This window comes from Pimephales promelas, chromosome 20 (genome assembly GCF_988280905.1).
Source record: "Pimephales promelas chromosome 20, fPimPro1.hap1.1, whole genome shotgun sequence".
NCBI classification, from domain to species: domain Eukaryota; kingdom Metazoa; phylum Chordata; class Actinopteri; order Cypriniformes; family Leuciscidae; genus Pimephales; species Pimephales promelas.
Window position 1 is genome coordinate 9,659,935 of NC_142788.1, and position 20,943 is coordinate 9,680,877.

Genomic DNA, 20,943 nt, shown 5'->3' on the forward strand with positions numbered 1-20,943 from the left:
TGAGACATAACCTGCTGTGTTTACATGAATACTCCACACGGTGGGCATTTTGACCTAATTGCGTGTATATTCAGCCTTTCAAGTGCAACAAGAAAGAGAACAGAGAAATTTCAAATAAACATTATGGGTGAACTATTCCTTTGAATGTGACTTCCTGTTTTAATAGCACCTCTCTCTCTCTCTCTCTCTCTCTCCTAGTCCTGGGTGTGAGGGCTCACGTAGGGGCCCAGGTGGAGCCGCCACCATTGCAGCCAACGAGTGGAGCGCCAACGAGAGCCCGGAGGAGGGGCAGGAGGATGGAGTGGATGGGATGGACAAGGCCGGGATGGAAGGGGATGCGGAGGGCGTCTGGAGCCCTGACATCGAACAAAGTTTTCAGGAGGCTCTGGCCATTTATCCACCCTGTGGCCGCAGAAAGATCATACTTTCAGACGAAGGAAAAATGTATGGTGAGTCTTGGAGAGCTAAATATCCCCCCAGCGAGAGTCGCTTGCTTACTTTGTGCTCAGGACACTTTGCTGGCAAAGCATTAGAATGGGATCAGCTAATTATTGCAGCAGTGCTGTTGTTGGGAAAAAATGTAGTGGAACAAGGTACGAACAAACACGTCCAAGTCATGTTGTAGAAGTTTTGTTGAAGTGATTCAGAGGGTGAACTTATGACACTCCCCACCCCCAGATTTTCCCGTTCCCACACGGGATCCTCTGACAGGAATGCTGTGTCTCCCATTTAAGTCAGCATTCTCAGTAAAGCATGAGTCAGCCTCCTGACTCAAGTGTGACATTTTTTGTTTCATTACTGGCTGTATGATTCAGATATGAGCATAAACAGACTTGATCCCTTTCAGTTTCATCAACTTTTAAAAATACTTGATCATTTAAAGAGTGTAAATGACTGCATATCTACAGAGGTGTGTTTGGCTTCTACCAAGCACAGCTTTTCTAAAAGCAGGTCAGTTTGTAACTGTTTACAGGCCAACTATAGTTTGAGAAACCAAACATTATCAGTTACATATACATTTTTTAATTAGAAAAAATGTATGAAAATTATATAATTGTAAATGAGTCTGTGATTTACAGAAGTATGAAGTCACTTGCAAACCATTCAGTATTTTGTTGCCCGACGCAACCAAAATTGGTGTGGGAAAATATTTTGCGCTCATGCGATATTCACGTTTGGCTGCGAAAATGTGTCGAGCAATTACCACACCTTGAGATAATACTTGCCACGTTCGTGATATTACAAATCATTAGCACGAATACTCCGTAATTAGTAAGAACTGGGCCAGGATTAGACTATGTAACATCGATAAACTAAGCTTACCCCTAATCCTTTTGTTAAATGCTTGTGGAACGCATCAGGATTTAATATATGATTGTTGGCACAAATGAGCTCAGTTGGCTTTTGGCTGTTTTGACCTTTGACCCTCTCTGTAGAAAAGGCTTATGGAGACCGGCCCACATTCTTTTCTTTTTTCCCCTTGGCTTGAAGGGGACACACATTCCACAACTCCGTGGCCTTGTCCTCGGCTGTAACGCTCCACCCACGTCTGTCACACGAGCTCTAATCCCCCTCGCAACAGATGAGGAAGGTTTGTTTCAACAGCCATGCATTTTGTCCTTTTGTGGTAGCATGGGCTGTCAGGATCCGTTCGCTCTGTGTGTCCGCTTACGTTACCCCGCGGAGGCCCTTGGGCCCTCTCCCTTCTCTCCGTACGACAAGATCATCCCCTTCCACTCTCTTTACAAACAACCCTTTCTCGGACCAGTTACGTTACTCCTGCCAGGAGCCTGATGTCAATCTCCAAAAGCGAACCGCGTCTCCTGATATGCCCCCTCTCTCCACCACCCCCAGTGCACACAAGTTCATTGGCCACAATGTATACTTTGACTAGACAGCACCAAAATAGCCTGGCTATCTGATGCAGGCAGAAGAGAACTGGCCTAGTGACTTTGTGGATTTGGTTTTTGTGCGCGCAGAGTTTGCTGTAGACTAGATGTCTAAACACTAGGCGCGTTCCAAAACTTTTATGTTCGCGTTTCCATTTACCGATGTTATGTGTTTCCTCTCGCGATAAGTCATTCCAAAAGTCATGGCAACGGACGTTGGTAGGTTTATATCACTGCCACCGCACTAGATATTATTGTTATTGTTATTAATGGAAGGAGACGAGGTGTGTCATCCAAGCATTAATGGTAGGGAAAGATACGGAGTTCCTGGGTGTTTCTCCCTAATTTCTGCTCCGAGGTCTTGCTTGTGGCATTTCTTTGAGGTTTAGAGTCCAGTATTCATGTAATTGTTTCTTTTATGAATTGAATAAAGAACTCTGGCTCGTATTATGTCCAAACGGTCAGTGTAGGCTACTTGCATTCGTTTTCCCTTATTTAACCCGTAATTGCAAAACGAAAAATGAACGGTTTTTGTATTTTTAAAACGCAAAGTTGAATACCAACATTTTAGTTTGACATGTAGGCCTACACCAAATGCTGCGCAAAAAAAAAATAAAAATAAAAATAAAAAAAAATATATATATATATATATATATATATATATATGAAGAGTTCAGATGCAAAAGCCTCTAAGTGCCATTTGAAATTTTCTTCTAGAATGATCATTTTTATCAAGCTTGTATATTTAAGTTCAGTAATTTCACTTAATTTGCGTTGATAATTACCTATTAATTGTTATTTAATTGTTATTTGTTACATCATTAAAGAAGAAAATTTCAAATGGCATTTAGAGGCTTTTGCATCTGAACTCTTCATATATATATGTCAGTTTAACGTGTTATTAACGGCGTTAACGCAAATCCATTTTAACGACGTTAATTTTTTTATCGTGTTTTTGTCCTAGCAAACTTTGTAGTTTTTCACATGCTTTTTGATTTTAGGGCATCCATTTCGGCGTCTCGCGCTCGTCATCCACTCAAAGCCGGCTCGCAAGCCCAAACATGTGTTTGCGGCGTGCCTGTTGTTTTGTTTACGGTCTAGATCCGCTTGCCCTTTGGTCGAAGAAGCAACAAAACCTCCTGTTTTGTGCCTCACACACTCGTTTCGGCTTGCGAGCCGGCCAAATAGTAACGTTACTTTTGAGTGGATTATGAGCGCGAGATGCCGAAATGGATGCCCTAAAATTCTGAATGGAAAGTTTACTTTTAAAAAGTTGCTATATTGTCCGATTGACAAGACCAAGTGATCTGTGTTTTGTCGTTGTGAACTGAGCTATCACCATCGCAGCTCGTCCAGTCTGAAACACCACTTGATGCTGGCCAAGCAAACACACACACACACACAGATGATGCGAATTCTCTGGCCCCTCGCCAATATTAGGGCCTCGATAGTATTTCTTTCACCCTTTTATTGATAGACAGTGTTACATTGTGTGAGAGATTATTTATATATGTTAGTGTGAAATTGAACACTATTCCAATGTTATTTTCAATAATAATTTTTCCACTTTTCCATATTGATAAGAGCATTAAAATGAGAAAAAAATAATGTAACAAAAATAAATCAAGAGACATTTAGAATAGATAAAAATGTGCGATTAATCGTGAGCTAACTATGACATTAATGCGATTAATCGCGATTAAATATTTTAATCGTTTGACAGCACTAATATACAGTATATATATATATATATATATATATATATAGACAAATTTTCAGATATTTGTTTGACATTTTGCCCCTTTATTAAACATTTAAAATATTCACAAATTAATAATATGTTAATAAATTATGTTAATATGTAATAAATTTATATATATGTTATAATCTTAGCGCTATTATTATTATTGTCTAACCTGAATGAAATGTGACGAGTTGCTTTGTGCCTTTTATGGATAAAAGCGTATTCTACATATGTAGCCTAATAAATGTTATAATAATAATGATCATTATTATTATTATTTGCGGACACGGACCCAAAACACACCGCGTCTTCTAAGTCAGGTGATTGTAAATGAGCAAAACCCGTTTCCATTGCAGTTTTGCGAAATATTCCTTTTTCGAATTGCCTGTAAAACCTCCTCATGGGACAGTTAAAACTTTTTTGCGATAAACGGGAGGTTTTGCGAAATTGACGTGTTTCCATCGAGCGTATTTTCATTTCGCAATTTCAATTTACACAATTTGAAGGGTAATGAAAACGCGGCTACTGTTTAGTTTTAAATCCGATTGAGAATATAGTTGGATCTAAGCATTCACATGCTTAAAAGTCAGCATGAAATGGAAAATACGACAGCCTTCCCTTTTGCACATGAAAAATGTAGGGCTGGACTTAATTTTGTCCATGTGGAATTGGTTGATTGGTTGTGGTTTGCTATTGGTTGATCTCATGTGAGAGACAGGTTGCTCCGCCCCCTCACATCATTAGAGAAGAGATGTTCCTGCAAGAGGGAGGGGAAGGTATTTTGATTTAAAGACAATGAGGGCTCATAAAGTCAAGTCAAGTCACATTTATTTATATAGCACTTTTCACAATACAGATTGTATCAAAGCAGCTTCACACTGATAACATGAAAGTAGCACAACACAGATCAACAACATTGCTAAACACTAAATAACCCCAACTGAGCAAGCTCAAAGCAAGCCAAAAGCAAGGCGACAGTGGCAAGGAACCAAACTCCATCAGATTGGATGGAGAAAAAACCTTGGGAGAACCCAGGCTCAGTCGGGGGCCAGTTCTCCTCTGGCTTACATTCATATTGTTTAAATATAAATATTAAATATAAATATTGTTTATGAATCAAACGGCGCCATAACATATTGCAGGCGTTGAGTCGTCTCTTCACAGGCGTTGAGTCGTCTCATCACAGGCGTTGGGGCATCCGAAATCCCCGTGAGAGGCTGGACACAAAACTGGACCTGACGAACGCCATTTTTCTCGGGACAAGCGTCCCGAGATAACAGCAGAAAGGCAGATGGGAAATAATTAGCATAGCTGATGTTCATAATGATTTCCGTTATACCTCACAAACTCTCCGTAACCTGAACTCTCCGCAACCCAACCATACGCGCCGACCCGTTTGTCTAAAAGGCTGTCGAGCCCCACTGGTGCGTTAAGCAGTTTCAGTGGCAAACGGTTCCGTATGGCATAACAGAGGACTAGAAGGTAAGCATTATGTGAATGCTTGACTAAAGAGAAGCGTCTTTAATCTAGTTTTAAACTGTGTCCGCGAGTCAGAGGCTCGGACCGTATCGGGAAGGCCATTCCAGAGTTTTGGAGCTAAATGCGAGAACGCCCTCCCTCCTTTACTGGACTTCGATATCCTAGGAATGACCAGAAGCCTTGAATTTAGTGATCTTAAGGAACGCGGTGGATTGTAGGGTGAAAGAAGGTCCGTTAAGTACATAGGAGCTAAACCATTTAGGGCTTTATAGGTCAGTAGTAGTATTTTGTAGTTGATGCGGAACTTAATAGGTAACCAGTGTAGAGATGATAAAATCGGTGTTATATGATCATATTTTCTTGACCTAGTAAGAACTCTAGCTGCTGCATTTTGTACTAACTGTAGCTTGTTTATTGAGGATGCAGGACAACCAGCTAATAAAGCATTACAGTAATCTAGTCTCGAGGTCATGAATGCGTGAACTAATTTTTCAGCATCAGAAATAGATAGCATGTTACGCAGCTTAGCAATGTTTCTAAGGTGGAAAAAGGCTGTTCTTGTAACATTAAGTGTTTCAAAAAAAACCTTTAATATGGATTTTAGAAGTAGAGATGAAATAAACCTTGTTTTATGTAGTTCAGCAGCGAAGATTGGCTAATTCTCATTTTAGCCCATATAGCATACATATCCGGGCCTCATTTGGGTCAACTACTGCAAATTTGACTCTGTTCTGGTACCGCCATGACTATATGGGCTGTATTTGGCATTCACACACTAAGCCGTTTTAGTGTTAGTTGTTGCTTGATGTGTGTGGCCCGGATGTTGCCCGTGTAATCTTTGCCGCTGCCAGAATTGAGCCGTATGTGCCATAGTTGGCCCAGAAGAGGCTCTGATATGTATGCTATTGCCAGCCACACTCAGCTTGGGTCATCGCCGTCATTGCAAGCGGTATGTGAGCCAGAAGAATGAGGCAGATGTGGGCCACAAGTGGGCCAGACGTCATTTGCTATCTGGGAGAGAGCATTCGATTGGACAAAACCGCAACATGAGTCATCATCAATATTTTAGGTCTATTTTTCTATTCATTTAAAATGTGTTTTAAATTCTGTTTTGAACGTGTTAAAAATGAAAACCGCCATCGTTTATGACTACACTAGAAGACAGGCTCGAAGCTTTTAATAGAATTTATATTTTCATTTCATCTCATCATTAAAATGCTATCTGTGTAAGCGGCTCACTTTATTTTGGATTGGAAATATTTTGTCTGACACTGTATGACGTGGGAACTGAAGGATCGAGTTTTATTTTGTTCCGATCCCTAGCATTTAGTGGCTATTAATGTTCCTCAGAGCTTCATTACTCATTGCAAATCTCCTGCTGTCTTCTCGCAAAAAGCAGCTCTTCTAAAAAAGCTCACTTTCATTGCAGCGTGGGAAGACTGCTAAACAATCTGATCTTCCCAACCAGGACCTGGCTGCTATAATGAGCTTGATTTGTCATCCTGCACCTGTGATGTCTTGCCAGGTTTCTTTTTTAAAAGTCTCAACCTGCAATCATTTTAGTTTTTTTACCAGTGTGTCAAAGCTGTTGGGTTTGAGTAATAAAATATCAATGCTAACGCTTAGCAAATGATCTCAAGGTCTTTTTTGAATTAGGCTAATTTGTGGCTCTGTTCGTGATTATGCGTCCTTTTATGTTGGTAGCTTTTTATTGAACTTGTTGATGGTAACGGTTGTGTTTCCACATGAAGTTTTGAATTAGGACCATCTCAGAGAACGGGCGCATGACATCATCTCAGTTGCACAAGCTTCCCAGATGTGATGGATCTTCTGAGGAGATTTCACTGAGAACTGCGGCTAAGATAAATGAGCTAATTTGTAAGAGTGCTCAAGTGCATGATGCTGGTTTGAATCTGGATTGTGACTTTTACTTATCCCTTTCTTACGCTTTACTTTATACATTTTAAAGGGGTCATGAGCTGGCTTTTTAAATTTTATTATATTTTTGTCTGAGGTGTAATTATGATGTTCGCTTGTTTTTTGCATTCAAAAACATCAAAATGAATAAGTAATAGGCTATTTTGTACCGTAGTTTTCAGCCCAGCTCAGAAACCCTCGATTTGTAATGGGCGTCTCACACTGAAGACCTGGAAGTAAACGCCCACTGCTGTGAGTGGATAACAGTTTTGCATATTATAATGAGTTTCAACTCACCCGTCGATGCACTTGTGGGAAAACTGTTTTGAAAACGTCCAATGTTGTAAAATGGCAACCGGAGTGATTCGCCCATACATGTTCGAGCCAAAAACAATCCTCAGTGAAATGAAGTGAACAGACGGTTTTACCTCATCAGCTGGAACGTCATTAAAAATGAATCCAGAAGAAGCTTATGCAGCGACTGTCTGCACTGCACAATATTTTTTTATTCCACGGTAGCTCGATCTGGTTTGTCATCACGAGGTAGACATCTATGTTATTTAGCTATCCGTGTAATTCGCCAATCGGTGGGCGGGGCTAAACCGGCCGTGTTGAAGTAGGAGTTGATCTTCTGCGGGGGTGGTGTTTTATCTTCTTTGACGTCATAGTTCCCCACTTTGAAAAACCAGTCGTTTGTCGGGGCTGGTGTCAATAAAAGCTTTTATTGGACTAACAAGGACGTTTTCAGTTCTGAAACTTACACGATATACTAATAAAACCAGGGTTCTTAAGTTTTATCAAAAGCTTGGAGTGACATCACATGCGGTTAGGGGAGGAGCCCCAATCAAGCCCCGCCCCCCAATTTTAACCATTGTTCATAATTAACCATCACACATTGAAATAATAACAATTGGAAAATTTAACTCCACTGATCTTGGTGGAATCCCCGGTGCCAATTTGAAGTGCGTTCAACTTTGCCAAGTGGACATGGGAAATTTATTTGGACAGACTATCGACCCCTCAATTTTGACAGAGGGAGCGAGTCTACATTATGCTAAGTGCAGGCAGATTAATAGACCACAATGCAACATGTGTTTTGATCATTTTTCTGGAACCTGATCTGGATGAAGTCTTTGACCAAAATGTGATTTTGGGGTGGTGATGGCGTAGTGGATAAGACACGTGCCTTTGGTGTGAGAGACCTGGGTTCAAATCCACTGTGAGACACCAATGTGTCCCTGAGCAAGAGGCGTGCGACCTCTGACATATATAGCAGTTGTAAGTTGCTTTGGATAAAAGCGTCAGCTAAATTAATAAATGTAAATGTCATACAAAAACAAATATTCTGGGGTCATGAAATATTTGTGAACATGATCAAAAATGGTTGCATTGGGAAAGAGTTAAATTTGACCTAAGTGTCCAAAATTGTGACTTTGTATGATTGTATGATAAAAAGAGGCAGAGAGTTAAATGAAGGAAAGTACTGAGGAAAACAATGAATGTAATGGGACAGACTACAGCGACCTGGGGAGGAGCCAAGTTTGAGAACTGAAGTGTCAATAGGAGGTTTGCTCCTCAGGGTTTGTCAAAAATAAGGGTGTGGACACTGTCATTCTGTCTTTTAAAGGGTTTGAATGGTTTCATTTACGTAAGAGAGACTTTATGCTGCAGGAACTGTGTTATTCAGGTGTTCTCCACTTTAGATAATTGCTAGCCTCAAGTGATATTTTGAGATCTTTTGAAAATGTTTTCGACCTTTTAATCTCTCTCGGTGGTGATGGACCAACTGTCCAGTTGCCTCCTGCTCCAACTTGCATGTTGTGAAAATTTAGGTGTGTGTCCGTGTATATGTTTCATAACAAGTTGAAACATGTTCTACAGGATTTCCAATGGTTCAGACAGGATCCTCCAGAAATATCTATCTACGTGCGCATGTAAATTCCTATCTGCGTCATATTGCTAATCTACATCATATTTCTAATGACTATTTTCTTAACTTTAATATTTTCTTCTGGTACTGAGTGAGCTTATGATTGCATGTCTTTCCCTGAATCTTAAGAAAAAATAAGCTGTATCTGTATTAGGTAATCCAAGTTTTAGCCTCTTCCACAGTATACAGTTCTAGAAAGAGTGTAAATATGTCATTAATTACTTAACCTCATGTTGTTCCAAATCCGTAATACCCGGTACGATTTGGGGCTGTCGTAGCCTGCGATTCAATAGGTGTCATCATCGTACAGTCTACATAGATGACGTAACCAAGTTGATTAGATCAGTGCGTACAGTGTGATTTAGGATTGCCGAAATCGCACAGTCTGTAAGCCGGGAAAAGACATTCATTCATCTTCAGAACACAAATGAAGATATTTTTAATGAAATTTGAGAGTTTTAGGTCCCTCCATTGACAGCCTTTGCAACTCCAACTTTCAAGCCCAAGAAAGATAGTAAAGACTTCATGAAAGGAATCCATGTGACTCCAGTAGTTGAACTTCAAAAAAAACAAACATAATTTATCACATAATTTACAAAATCGTAACAGTGCCTAGTCTCGCGTCCATACAACAAGCATGTGTCTTGGTGCTCTTGTGAATACAAGTTATATATGAATATTTTGTAAATAAAGTGTTTTTTTGTTGTTGTTTTTTTCACTCGAGACTCGGACTTGGTCTCGGACTGGGTCTCGAGACCATATTTTAATGGTCTCGGTCTTGTCATGAACTCGTGTGCATTTTGACTCGGAATTGACTCGTACTCGAACATATTAGGACTCGGACTTATTCCCGAGTCCACTCGAGTCCCATTCAAAATATGTCACGATTATTACTGTATGTTAATATTTCTTTAAATTGTTGTTTGATTGAAACGTCCAATGACTGCTGACTTTCTTGTGTGCAACTGTGGATGACTTGAGACTAATAACATTCGCAGCGCGCAAATGCAGCAGGACCCAGGTCAGATGTGATGTGGAGCCTCTAACTCAACTATGTATCGAAAATGTCTGCCAGTTTGCATATAAGAGCCACACAGAATTCATATGCAGTAACGTTATGTTAAAGAACACTTACTGATTGTAATAATTGTAAGTAATAATTATATGCGATGATCGCGATGCTCACGTTTACAAGCCAGCGTCACTATAGCAGCCTAGGCTATTGTTACCATTTTACTGAATCTATACAGTATGATGCTTCAATGCAATGTTTGAGTGGTAGATAATAACCACATATCATCAATATAATAATATCAAGCTTCCATAAATGAATCTGCAAATTTTACAAATCGATTTGCGTTATAGCTTGAGGCAAGAAAAATAAATGAATATCACAGACATGTTAGGTATTCTAAAATATGATTTTGTACATCTTATATATTTTCTTGCAAGAATGTAGCCCTTACCAAACTTGTACACGCCGTTTAGAAGTTAAAACACCAGTTAACTTTATTTTGAAAATAAACAGAGGATAAGATAGCTTTCGTAACATTGTAAGGCAAAGAAAAAAACAAAGAGATAATATGCAAGCAATATAACATACTTACTAGTCCAAAAGCACGCAGCAAGTACGCATCGGCCGCCCCCCTCCTCCTCTTTCAGCCAGAAAACGCTGGTTCAAAGTTGATCCTCGTTCTGCCTTTAACACAATCTCTTTTTCTCTTTTTGCTATGCTCTGATAAAACCTTTGCTTTCTTGTTTTTCTGTGCTGCACGTCCGATTTTAAGGAAGTGGTGGTGGAAGTGACGTATATGCCGTAAAGCATATGAATTTTGTTGTTCTCTTTGTTCGCCAGGTTACTACCCGAAACCCGAAGTTTAGAAGTATGATTAAAAACGCTACAGACGTGTCATTCAACCTATTATAAGTCGATGTACCATCACAAGAGACTTGGAAATTTATTATTCAGGTTTAAAAGTTCCCTGGTGTTACTTTAAGGTTACATGGGGCGACTCGCCTCTCATGCTGGCTGCCATGTTAAGATTATACGAGCATCTGAACACTGCTTACTTGATCTCAGTCCCTCCTATTATCAGACACGTTCAGTTGCGGAATAAATAAATCATGTCTAGGGTTGTTTTACAATGGCATTGATAACTGAAAATGTATCCGTTTAAAAAAAATGTATTTGCAAATGCTGCATCCATAACGGAAGGTGCCTTAAAGGGTTAGTTCACCCAAAAATGAAAATTAAGTCATTAATTACTCACCCCCATGCTGTACCAACCCCGTAAGACCTTCGTTCGTCTTCGGAACACAAATGAAGATATTTTTGATTAAATTTGAGAGCTGTATAACTACCACATTGGCTCCTAAGGGACTGGCTCTTGACGGCCCAGAAAGTCAATGAAGAAAATGTTTAAATATCCCAAGTGACTACCGTGGCTCAACTATACGTTTATCAAGCGACGCGAATACTTTTTGTGCGAAAAAACAAACAAAAATAACAAATTTTTTCGACTATTTCATTTCTTCCTTGTAGGCCAGAAACGAGACTTCCTTAGATTTCCACGACGCATGCGCGAGAATTGCTATCTGCTTACACTACTTCAGATCGCAATTCTCGCGCATGCGTCGTGGAAATCTAAGGAAATCTTTTTTCTGGCCTACAATGAAGAAAAGAAATAGTCAAAAAAAAAACTTGTTATTTTTGTTTGTTTTTTCGCACAAAAATTCGCGTCACTTGATAAACGTATAGTTGAGCCACGGTAGTCACTTGGGATATTTAAACATTTTCTTCATTGACTTTCTGGGCCGTCAAGAGGCAGTCCCTTAGGAGCCAATGTGGTAGTTATACAGCTCTCAAATTTAATCAAAAATATCTTCATTTGTGTTCCGAAGACGAACGAAGGTCTTACGGGGTTGGTACAGCATGGGGGTGAGTAATTAATGACTTAATTTTCATTTTTGGGTGAACTAACCCTTTAAGATGTCAGTAGACTGGCGACAGTTCTGTGAGTATAATTTGGATGGCATGGCACCTGTTTTTTTGTTGTTTTTTTTTTCACTCTTATTTTTATTTTTTTAAAGTCAACACAAAGCATGGTTATCACAGTTTCGAGTATGGTTACAAAAGGCAAAAAAAATAAAAATAAATAAATAAAAATGAACAATAAAACAAAAGACAGCAACCAGATGTTATGATAGAAAAAAAGACAAATAAAAATAAAACCTTCAGATTACACAGTTTCTAATGCTATTTTATATGCTATCCATTTGTGCCATTTTTCTTTAAATTCTGCTTCTTTCAGTCTAAGGATAAAAGTCAGTCTTTCCATGGTAAATATATCCTGCACAATGTCCATCCACTGAGTATGGCTAGGTGGCTCAGGTTTGAGCCAGCTTCTTGTTATCGCTTTCCTCCCTGCCGACAGTAATATCTTAACCAAATATCGATCATCTTTCTTTACATTGGTCAAAAGGCCCAGATACATTGTTATAAAAGTTAATGGTACAGAATACTTCAGTACTTTGCAAAGAGTGAGATGGACAGAAGTCCAGAAAGGTTTTATTTCAAGACAGTCCCAGAAAACATGTGTGTGATTAGCATCCACAGAACCACATTGCCTCCAACACACTTGCTGAGTAGCCAATTGTTTACTTTTAATAGATGGCGTGATAAAGAATCGTATGAAATTTTTCCAATTGAATTCTCTCCATTTTTGTGAATTTGTGGATGTCTGTGACAACTCACAGATTTTGTACCATTCCTCATTTGAGATCTTGACAGCTGCTTCTCTTTCCCACTTTTCTTTGACATACAGGGTTGTGTTTTTCTGACAGGACATTAAGCTAGTGTACAGCTTTGAGGTAATTTTGTGTGTTTTCTGTTGGTATGCTCCACACATAATCTCTAAAACAGCATTAGGTTCATTTCTGTCCTTAATTTCTTTAGTATTCTCTTAGTTGTAAGTATCGGAAGAAGTCTCGATTATCTAAACTAAATTTGTCTTTCAGATATTGAAAATTTCTTATTTCTCCATTATTAATTAAATTACAAAAAGCTGTGACCCCTCTATTGATCCAAAATTTGAAATTTGAGTCACCCATTCCTGGTTTGAAGTCTTTGTCATGCGCTACCCATCTTAATATTTTTCTTTCTTTCTTCAGTTTTAATTGTCTTGCTACACTATACCAAATTTCCATTGTGAATTGTGCAATTGGGTCAAGTAATTCAGTTATATCGGTTGGGATATGGTCCTCTCCCATGAGTGTCTGAACATTGTACCCAGGGATGCACGTCTCAATCTCTTTCCATTTGGCACAGTAACTAGGGTCACACCAGCAACACAGGTAACGCAATTGAGCTGCATAGAAATATAATTTTAAATTAGGAAGGGCCATGCCCCCCTTATCCTTTTGCAGCTGTAATGTTGAGTACCTAACTCTAGGCCTCTTCCCCTCCCATATGAACTTCGATAACAGCTTATCCCACTCGTTGAATTGTTTTGACGGTATATTTACCGGGAGGGATTGAAATAAGTAGAGTAGCCTAGGGAGGATGTTCATTTTTACCACTTTTATTCTATCACTTAAATCAAGTGGGTAAGTAGACCATCTCTGAATGTCTATTCTAATACTTTCGTTTATAGGATTATAATTAAAGTTATATAATAGTGAAGAATCATTAGATAGAATCACTCCAAGGTATTTAATTTTGTTAGAGCTCCAATTTATATCATATATGCGTGCAGTTTCATTTGAGGGTGAATGGTTAAACAGTAGCATTTGGGTTTTGGAAATGTTCAACTTGTATCCAGCATATTCATTATACTTTCCCAAAAGATCCATCAGTATGGGAAGTGATATGTTAATATCTTCTAGAAATAACAATATATCATCCGCAAATAATCCGATCTTTTGTTCTCTTTCGTTGATCATAATCCCCTTTAAATCATCTTTCTCCCTAATTGCTTGAGCTAGTGGTTCAATGTATAAAGCAAAAAGGGAGGGACTCAATCCGCAGCCCTGTCTACAACCTCTACTGAGTTCAAACCGGTCTGTCAGAGATCCATTCACTTTAATTCTTGCGGTTGGCTTATCATAAATTGCTCTAATACATTGAATAGAATCATTAGTAAGGCCAAATTTCTCCAACGTTAAATATAAGAAATCCCAATTTACTCGATCGAAGGCCTTTTCTGCGTCGAGGCTGATCAAGGCCGCTTTAAGCTTATTGCTGGAAATATTGTGAATCACTTGCAGACTCCTTCTGATATTATCTTGAGTTTGCCTACCAATTATAAAGCCAGTCTGGTCTTCATCAATTAAATCAGAAATAAAGGTTTCAAATCGTTTAGAAATAATGGATGTATATAGCTTATAGTCCACATTTAAAATTGATATTGGCCTATAATTGGCACAATTATCTCTATCTTTATTTTCTTTGGGGATCAGGGTAATAATTGCTTCCTTCCATGAGGGAGGGGTCTTGCCTTCTTTGTGAATGTAGTTTAAAGCTCTAAGAAGAAGCGGCTTCAATTCTACCTTAAATGTCCTGTACCACTCGCCGGGGAAACCATCACTACCTGGGGCTTTATTTGCCTTTAATCTATTTATTGCTTTATCCAGTTCTTTTGATGTAATTTCTGCTAATATTCTTTTATTTTGTATTTCTCCTATACAGGGAAGGTCTAATTTGTCTAGGAATGCTCTGATCAACTCTTTGTTAGAAGCGCCCTCTTGTGAATATAATTTGCTGTAGTACTGATAAAAAGTGTTTTCTATTTCTTTTGGCTCAGTTTGAAGCTTTTGCGAGGTAGGGTCTTTAATTTTCAAAATTGTTGAGTCCACCTGTTGTTTGCGTAATTTTCTAGCGAGAAACTTTGTTGATTTTGGGCCTAGTTCATAATATGCTTGTTTTGTAAACCTAGATTTTTTCTCTACTTCGTCATCTAAATAATTTTCAAGTTGCAGTTTCAATTTTTTTATTTCTTTTTGAGTGTCTTGATCTTTTTTCAAAATGAATTTTTCCTCTTTATCTTTTAAATCTTTAATTAATCTTTTATATGCTTCAATCCTAGTTTTCTTAATGTTTGTTGCTTTGGCTATTAGTTTTCCTCATAAGACAGCTTTTAGCGTGTCCCAAACTATTGATGGATCCACTTCCCCATTGTCATTCTCTTCTATAAAAGTTTTGATGTCCTGTTTGATAGATCCAACTACTGATTGGTTGTTAAGGAGGCCAACATTTAATCGCCATACAGTATTTTTGGGGTTATTCTCCAAGTTAAGAGTTAAATATATTGCGCTGTGGTCTGAAACATCAGTGACTCCGATCTTACATTCGGTTACCCTGTAGAAATCTTCCTGTCTCATTATAAAATAGTCTATTCTTGAATGAAAGTGAGGTACTGAGTAATGTGTATAGTCTCTCATAGTTGGGTTGAGCTTCCTCCACACATCTACCAAGCCAGTTTCCTCTAGCATAATATTAAGTAATTTTGTAAGATTTCTTTTACTCCTATTTTTGCTTGTGGAATCTAGTTTCGAATTTAAAACAGCATTCCAATCCCCTCCACATACACAGATCCCTTCCGCTTCTGCTGTGAGTGTATCAAAAAAATCTTTATAAAATGTTGTTTCGCATTCAGGTGGTGCGTAGATGTTAACCAATGTCATAAGATTATTATTGATTTTACCCTTCACTAGAATATATCGACCCTCCTTATCCTTTATTTCTTTGAAAGTGTCAAGCTTTATTTTTTTAGTAACAAGTATTGCAACTCCCCTCCTATGACTTTGTGAATGTGAGCTATAAAATATGTTGTAGCCAAATTTAATAAGTTTTTCATGTTCCAAAGCTCCTAAATGTGTTTCCTGTAATAAGATGATGTGCGTATCGTCTTTCCTTATCTTATTCATCACCCTTGCCCGCTTTACTGGGTTACCTAACCCATTGACATTTAATGACATTATTTTAAGCTTTTTACTGTGCATCATAAATGTGAGGTAGTTCAAATTGGTTGCTTGTCTTATAACCATGAACTTCGAACATGAACTGTTTAAACAAAAATAGAAACAAAGCTGAACTTAAAGCAACAGAACAAATAACATTAAACTGAAAAGAGGCTTCCAAGGCAGGGTACTCGCAATTCCCCCATTTCGCCAAAATAAGGTAAGGGGAAAAGCCTCTCTCTAAGAGAGGACCCCCTCCCAGAACCAGTGTATAAAACAACAAGAGCTTTTCCACTAATTCTACCTTAGGCGTTTTAGCTCCTTCAAATCAGGCTATTTGAATCATAAAAAATGACAATGATAATGTTTATATCGTTGACAGTCGATGACAAAATAGAACTGAACACATAGTTCTTTGGAACATAGTTAGTACCTATTTCCATCAGGCCTCCAGGTCTTTGTCTTCTCGGTTCAAGTATTGAGCTTCCGTTGGAATTCCCGCAGCCGCTCCCGTGCTCTCCTGCCTGTGTCCTTCTCTCCGCGCCGGGGCATGCGTTGCCAAGACGATATTTGGTCCAGTCTTCGGGTCGCTGATAAGCCAGTTCCGCTGGTATTATCCCCACCGGGATGGTCCTCTGGCAAAAGACCACGGCGACGCAGATCACTTTCGGCTTCCTCAGCGCTGTTGTAGGTCTGTTGGCCACTCTCCCAATGGATCCGCAACCGGGTGTATGGCGTCTGGAAGCGTATGCCGTGCTCTTTCAAAACAATCTTAACTTTTTTGTAAGCTTTGCGTTGCTGAATCACGTCTGTTGTGTAGTCGTGGTCAAAAGAGAGAAATTTATCCCCAAGCTGAATTTTCTTTTTCCAGGCGTTTCTGAGAACTGTTTCTTTGACTCTATACTGAAGAAAGTTAACAACTATTGATCTTGGGGGGTTGTCGGGGGTCGGTTTCGGGCCCAGTGATCGGTGTGTGCGTTGTATTTGGGCATCAGTTCCTTCTTCAATAAGTTTTTCGCTCACCAACAGCTTCTCCACAAATTGAATCACAGAGGGACCTTCCATTTCCTCGCGTACCCCGTATATTCTGAGGTTGTTTCGTCTCCCCCTTGACTCCAAATCGTCAACTTTTCCCCGCAGTGCCCTTTGCTCTTTTAGTGACTCTTGGAGCACTTCATTTGCCGCTGCTGACCAACTTTCCAATTCCTCAATGCGCGCCTCCGCCGCCTCGAGTTTATTGTCATGATCTTGTAGGGTTAGCGTCGTAGCAGTTAACTGTTGGTTAATCTGTTGTCTGAATTCTGACAGTTCCTCTTTCACTTCTCTCTTCACCTCATCTTTAAACGAAGTTAGATCGGTATTTAGTTGGGTTCGAAGGTTAGTTATTTGATCGCTTATATCTTTCAAACTCGGTTGAGAAGTCGAGGCACTGCTGTGTGCGTTTATGTTAGCATTGTTTGCCTCGGGTGTATTCGCTTCTTTGCGTCCCTCTTGTTCCGCTTTTCCAGTCATCTTTTGGTTTCTTGTTTTACCCCCACTCATATTCCAGTCTTTTACCTAAACTTGGATAATATTCTCTGAATTCAAGGGGTTTTAATCGCCTGACTTTACGGAGCTCACGTTTCACACGTCCATCTCGTTCCGTCGCATACCGGAAGCCCGGCACCTGTTTTTGATAGGCTATTGGTTTGGTTTTTCCTCTGATTGGCAGTTTCCAGTCTTTTACTGCGGGAAAAAAAAATAACAACAGGTGGTTGGTGGGAGAGTTATTAAAACGCAGATGGTTTTCGTCAATAAGCATACACATCTGGTGGGATGGGTTAACCAGGGTGAACTTTGGGAGGAAACTATCAAGGTGAAAAATTATCTTTGAAAGAAAGGGGAAAATAGAAGAGGTAAGGTGCTAATTATCATCCTTACTGACTTTTTTCTTCTTGCCAAGTGACCCGTAGGACAAGTCCAAGAAGTCCTGCAATTAGTTTAGCACTTCTAAATTATGTCAACAAGACCTTCACCTTCACATGCTTGACAGTATGGTACAAAAACATATGCAAACACCTTTCACTCGCCATGGCGATCCATCTGACATACTTATCCCAGCTGCAGTGAAAGTTGTTCTCTCTGATTTCAGGAAAGGATGATAGGCTAGAGCCATTAAAGGGAGCTTTTTTGGCGGGATAAATGTGTGCGAAGCACTTTTTATTTTACTCCTGCTTTTCCTGGACATACTTTAGAGGAATCTGGGAGCAAATCGGCACTTTCCTTTGGCTCAACCTCAGTCAGTTCTGCGGGAGTATTTATACAGACATTGATATCAAGTGGAAGTTTATATATTGTTATACTCAGCACTTTTTCAGTGACACTGTCAGCCGTTAATTTTCCTCCCAAAGAGGCAGGTAGTCAATTTTAGCTCTCAATGAGACTGAAACAGTTCGTAAAGGTACTTAAAGGCAGCTGTTGTAAATGGTCCTGTGTTGGAGGGTTAAGTGTCCTTGTCTGTAAGAATTTCCTGGTAGACCTCAGTTGGAAGCAAACTTGTATTTTCGTGCAGGAAGTTATGGGGAAAGGGATAGAGACACAATGAAGGCTGTATTCATGCCTAAATGTCCCACATGAACCATCAATGTGTCTGAAGTACTTTGAAGTCTGTTAATTTCTAGGCCACGGCTCCAAAAGTAGGAAGCAACTCCTCCCCTACACTAAAAATCTTTGTTTTAAGAAGAACTTTTGGCCACAAAAACCTTAAGACAGCAAGTATATCAAGTGTGCCATTCAGAACAGGGTCATTGAAGATCTTTGGTTGAGTTCCTCAAAGGTACCCATGAGGACCACCATCATGACACCTGTAGTAACAAGCCTCTAGTTTCTCCAATGTGATTGTCTCTTGGGATATTATAACTGCACTGTAAGTCACTTTGGGCAACGGACTTGTATAAACCAGAAGCCTTCATAGATGACTGCACATGCGTTGTGAAGCTAGAGGCTTCTGTGTTTCTGATTTACATCCTGGATTTCTTTCTGCTTCTCCCTCGTCATGGCTCCCTTTCATCTCTATGCGTTTGTCTATCTGCTGACTTCTTCCTCACTCCCTTCTACAGACTCCCAGTCGTATCTGTTTTTCTTCCTCTCCAAGCCTCCCAGGAAGTGCAGCATTTTGTTTAGGGTCGTAAACACGCTATTTGTGGGCTGGGGGGTGGTTAGGTGCCCTTTGAAAGCTTTTGGCGGTGGATCAGGAGTTCAAGGCTGCTGGGTACGAGCCAGAGTCTCTCTATCTATCAGAGTCTCCTCTGTGTGTCTGGAACTGAAGATATTTGCCTTCTCTTTTACACATGTTCTGTCTATCGCTGTCTGGTTGATTCTCTCTTACTCCGGCTGTCTGACTGGCTAATCCTCTTTGACATTCGCTTGTGTTGTCATTTCATCAGTAATGGATAATTAAATTAAACTGGAGAGGCTCTAATTTGTTCTGGTTGGTGTGACAAAACACTGGACATCTCTCGTATCATCTTGGCATCACACACTTACTCCAATCAAACTTTTACAGAACCACTGTACAACCTATATTGGCATTTAAATAGTTGAAGCTGATATGTAGAGAGCTGCTGGTATATGCATGCATGATGTGTGTAATTTCTGCATTAAGGGGGTTTCCACTATGGGGAAACCCCCTTAATGCAGAAATTCCGGGGGTTGAGTATTAAGGGGGTTTCACACACAATTGATTGTATCGAACCCTGGTGCATTTGAGTTAATCTTACGCCATAACAAACGTGCAAACGTGAAAACTACGGTGACGCATTGCTGCCACATACATATTATTTTTCCCTCAATTATGTCGTAATAAGGAGATCTTATGTCGTTAAAACGACATATTTTCTTGTTTTAACGACATATCTCATATTAATGGCATACATTTCTCGTTATAACGACATATCTCGTTTTAACGACATAAATATCTCGTTTTAACGACATAAATATCTTGTTATAACGACATAAATATCTTGTTATTTCAACATAAATATCTCGTTATTTCGACATAATAAGGTGACATTGTAATATGCATTAAGCTACATTTAGCGTTCTTATAACGAGTTTCTATGGGAGGAAAATGCTTAACGTCAAACGCTTTGCGTTCATATTCTGGATTTATCTGATTTTTGTAGTATAGCCAGCGCAGTCTCATCCCAAGACATTATATAACTGACGTCTTGGGACGTCTTTTGATCATACGTCAACATCCGTCGTTTTAGGGTACCCTTTAACGTCGTTTAGATGACGTCATCGAATCCTAACCCTACCCCAGACCTAAACCTACCCCGTCACCTAACTAACGTTAAAGGTAAAGCGTCAGTTGTATGACGTCCCAGGATCGTCATGTAACTGACGTTAAAGGGTAACCTAAAACGGCGGATGTTGACGTATGGTCAAAAGACGTCCCAAGACGTCAGTTATATGACGTCTTGGGATGAGACTGTGTTAGTATAGCCTATTTTATTATGATTTTAGTATCATATTGCACGCACAATTATCCGTGAACCTTTAATCATAATAAAGTATACCACAAAAATCAGATAAGTCCAGAATATGAACGCAAAGCGTTCAATTTGACATTAAGCATTTTCCTCCCATAGAAACTCCTACGAATTACATTCGAATAAATTTGTTTTATTTTGTATTAGTGATTATAATTTGCGCGTCCATTTATTGACGTCTGAGTCGATCTCATTTGAGTGTATTCGCAATTTGCTTAACGTGTAATTAAACGTGGTGAGTAGGGTTGGGTATCGTTTGAATTTGAACGATTCTGATTACGATTCCGATTCCTTGTTTCGATTCCGGTTCCTAACGTCAAAAAAATTTAGCTAACCTTGCTAACCAACGGCCTTTCTGAAGGAAATACTCCTTCTGTAAAAATACTCCTTTTGTCACAAATTTTGCATTTTGCCGAGATTTCGTTATTTTTAGAAAAGTGAAGCCACACTTTGGATCGCCGACGTAAGGTACTCATGTTCGACTCGCGTGGTTAT

At 39.3% G+C, this 20,943-nt stretch overlaps 1 protein-coding gene across 7 annotated transcripts in view; it reads left to right on the forward strand.

The window, feature by feature from the left end:
- Positions 1-20,943, forward strand: part of tead3a (TEA domain family member 3 a) — a 69,434-nt gene that overhangs the window by 18,711 nt on the left and 29,780 nt on the right. For 6 of the 7 annotated variants that reach the window (XM_089124340.1, XM_039689920.2, XM_089124341.1 and 3 more), the window contains exon 2: positions 199-449. In XM_089124340.1, coding sequence (XP_088980466.1) covers positions 311-449 — 139 coding nt within the window. In that variant the 5' untranslated portion in view covers positions 199-310. Of the gene's footprint in view, positions 1-198; positions 450-20,943 lie in introns of those variants that run through there. The other variant, XM_089124342.1, reaches the window with a different exon arrangement.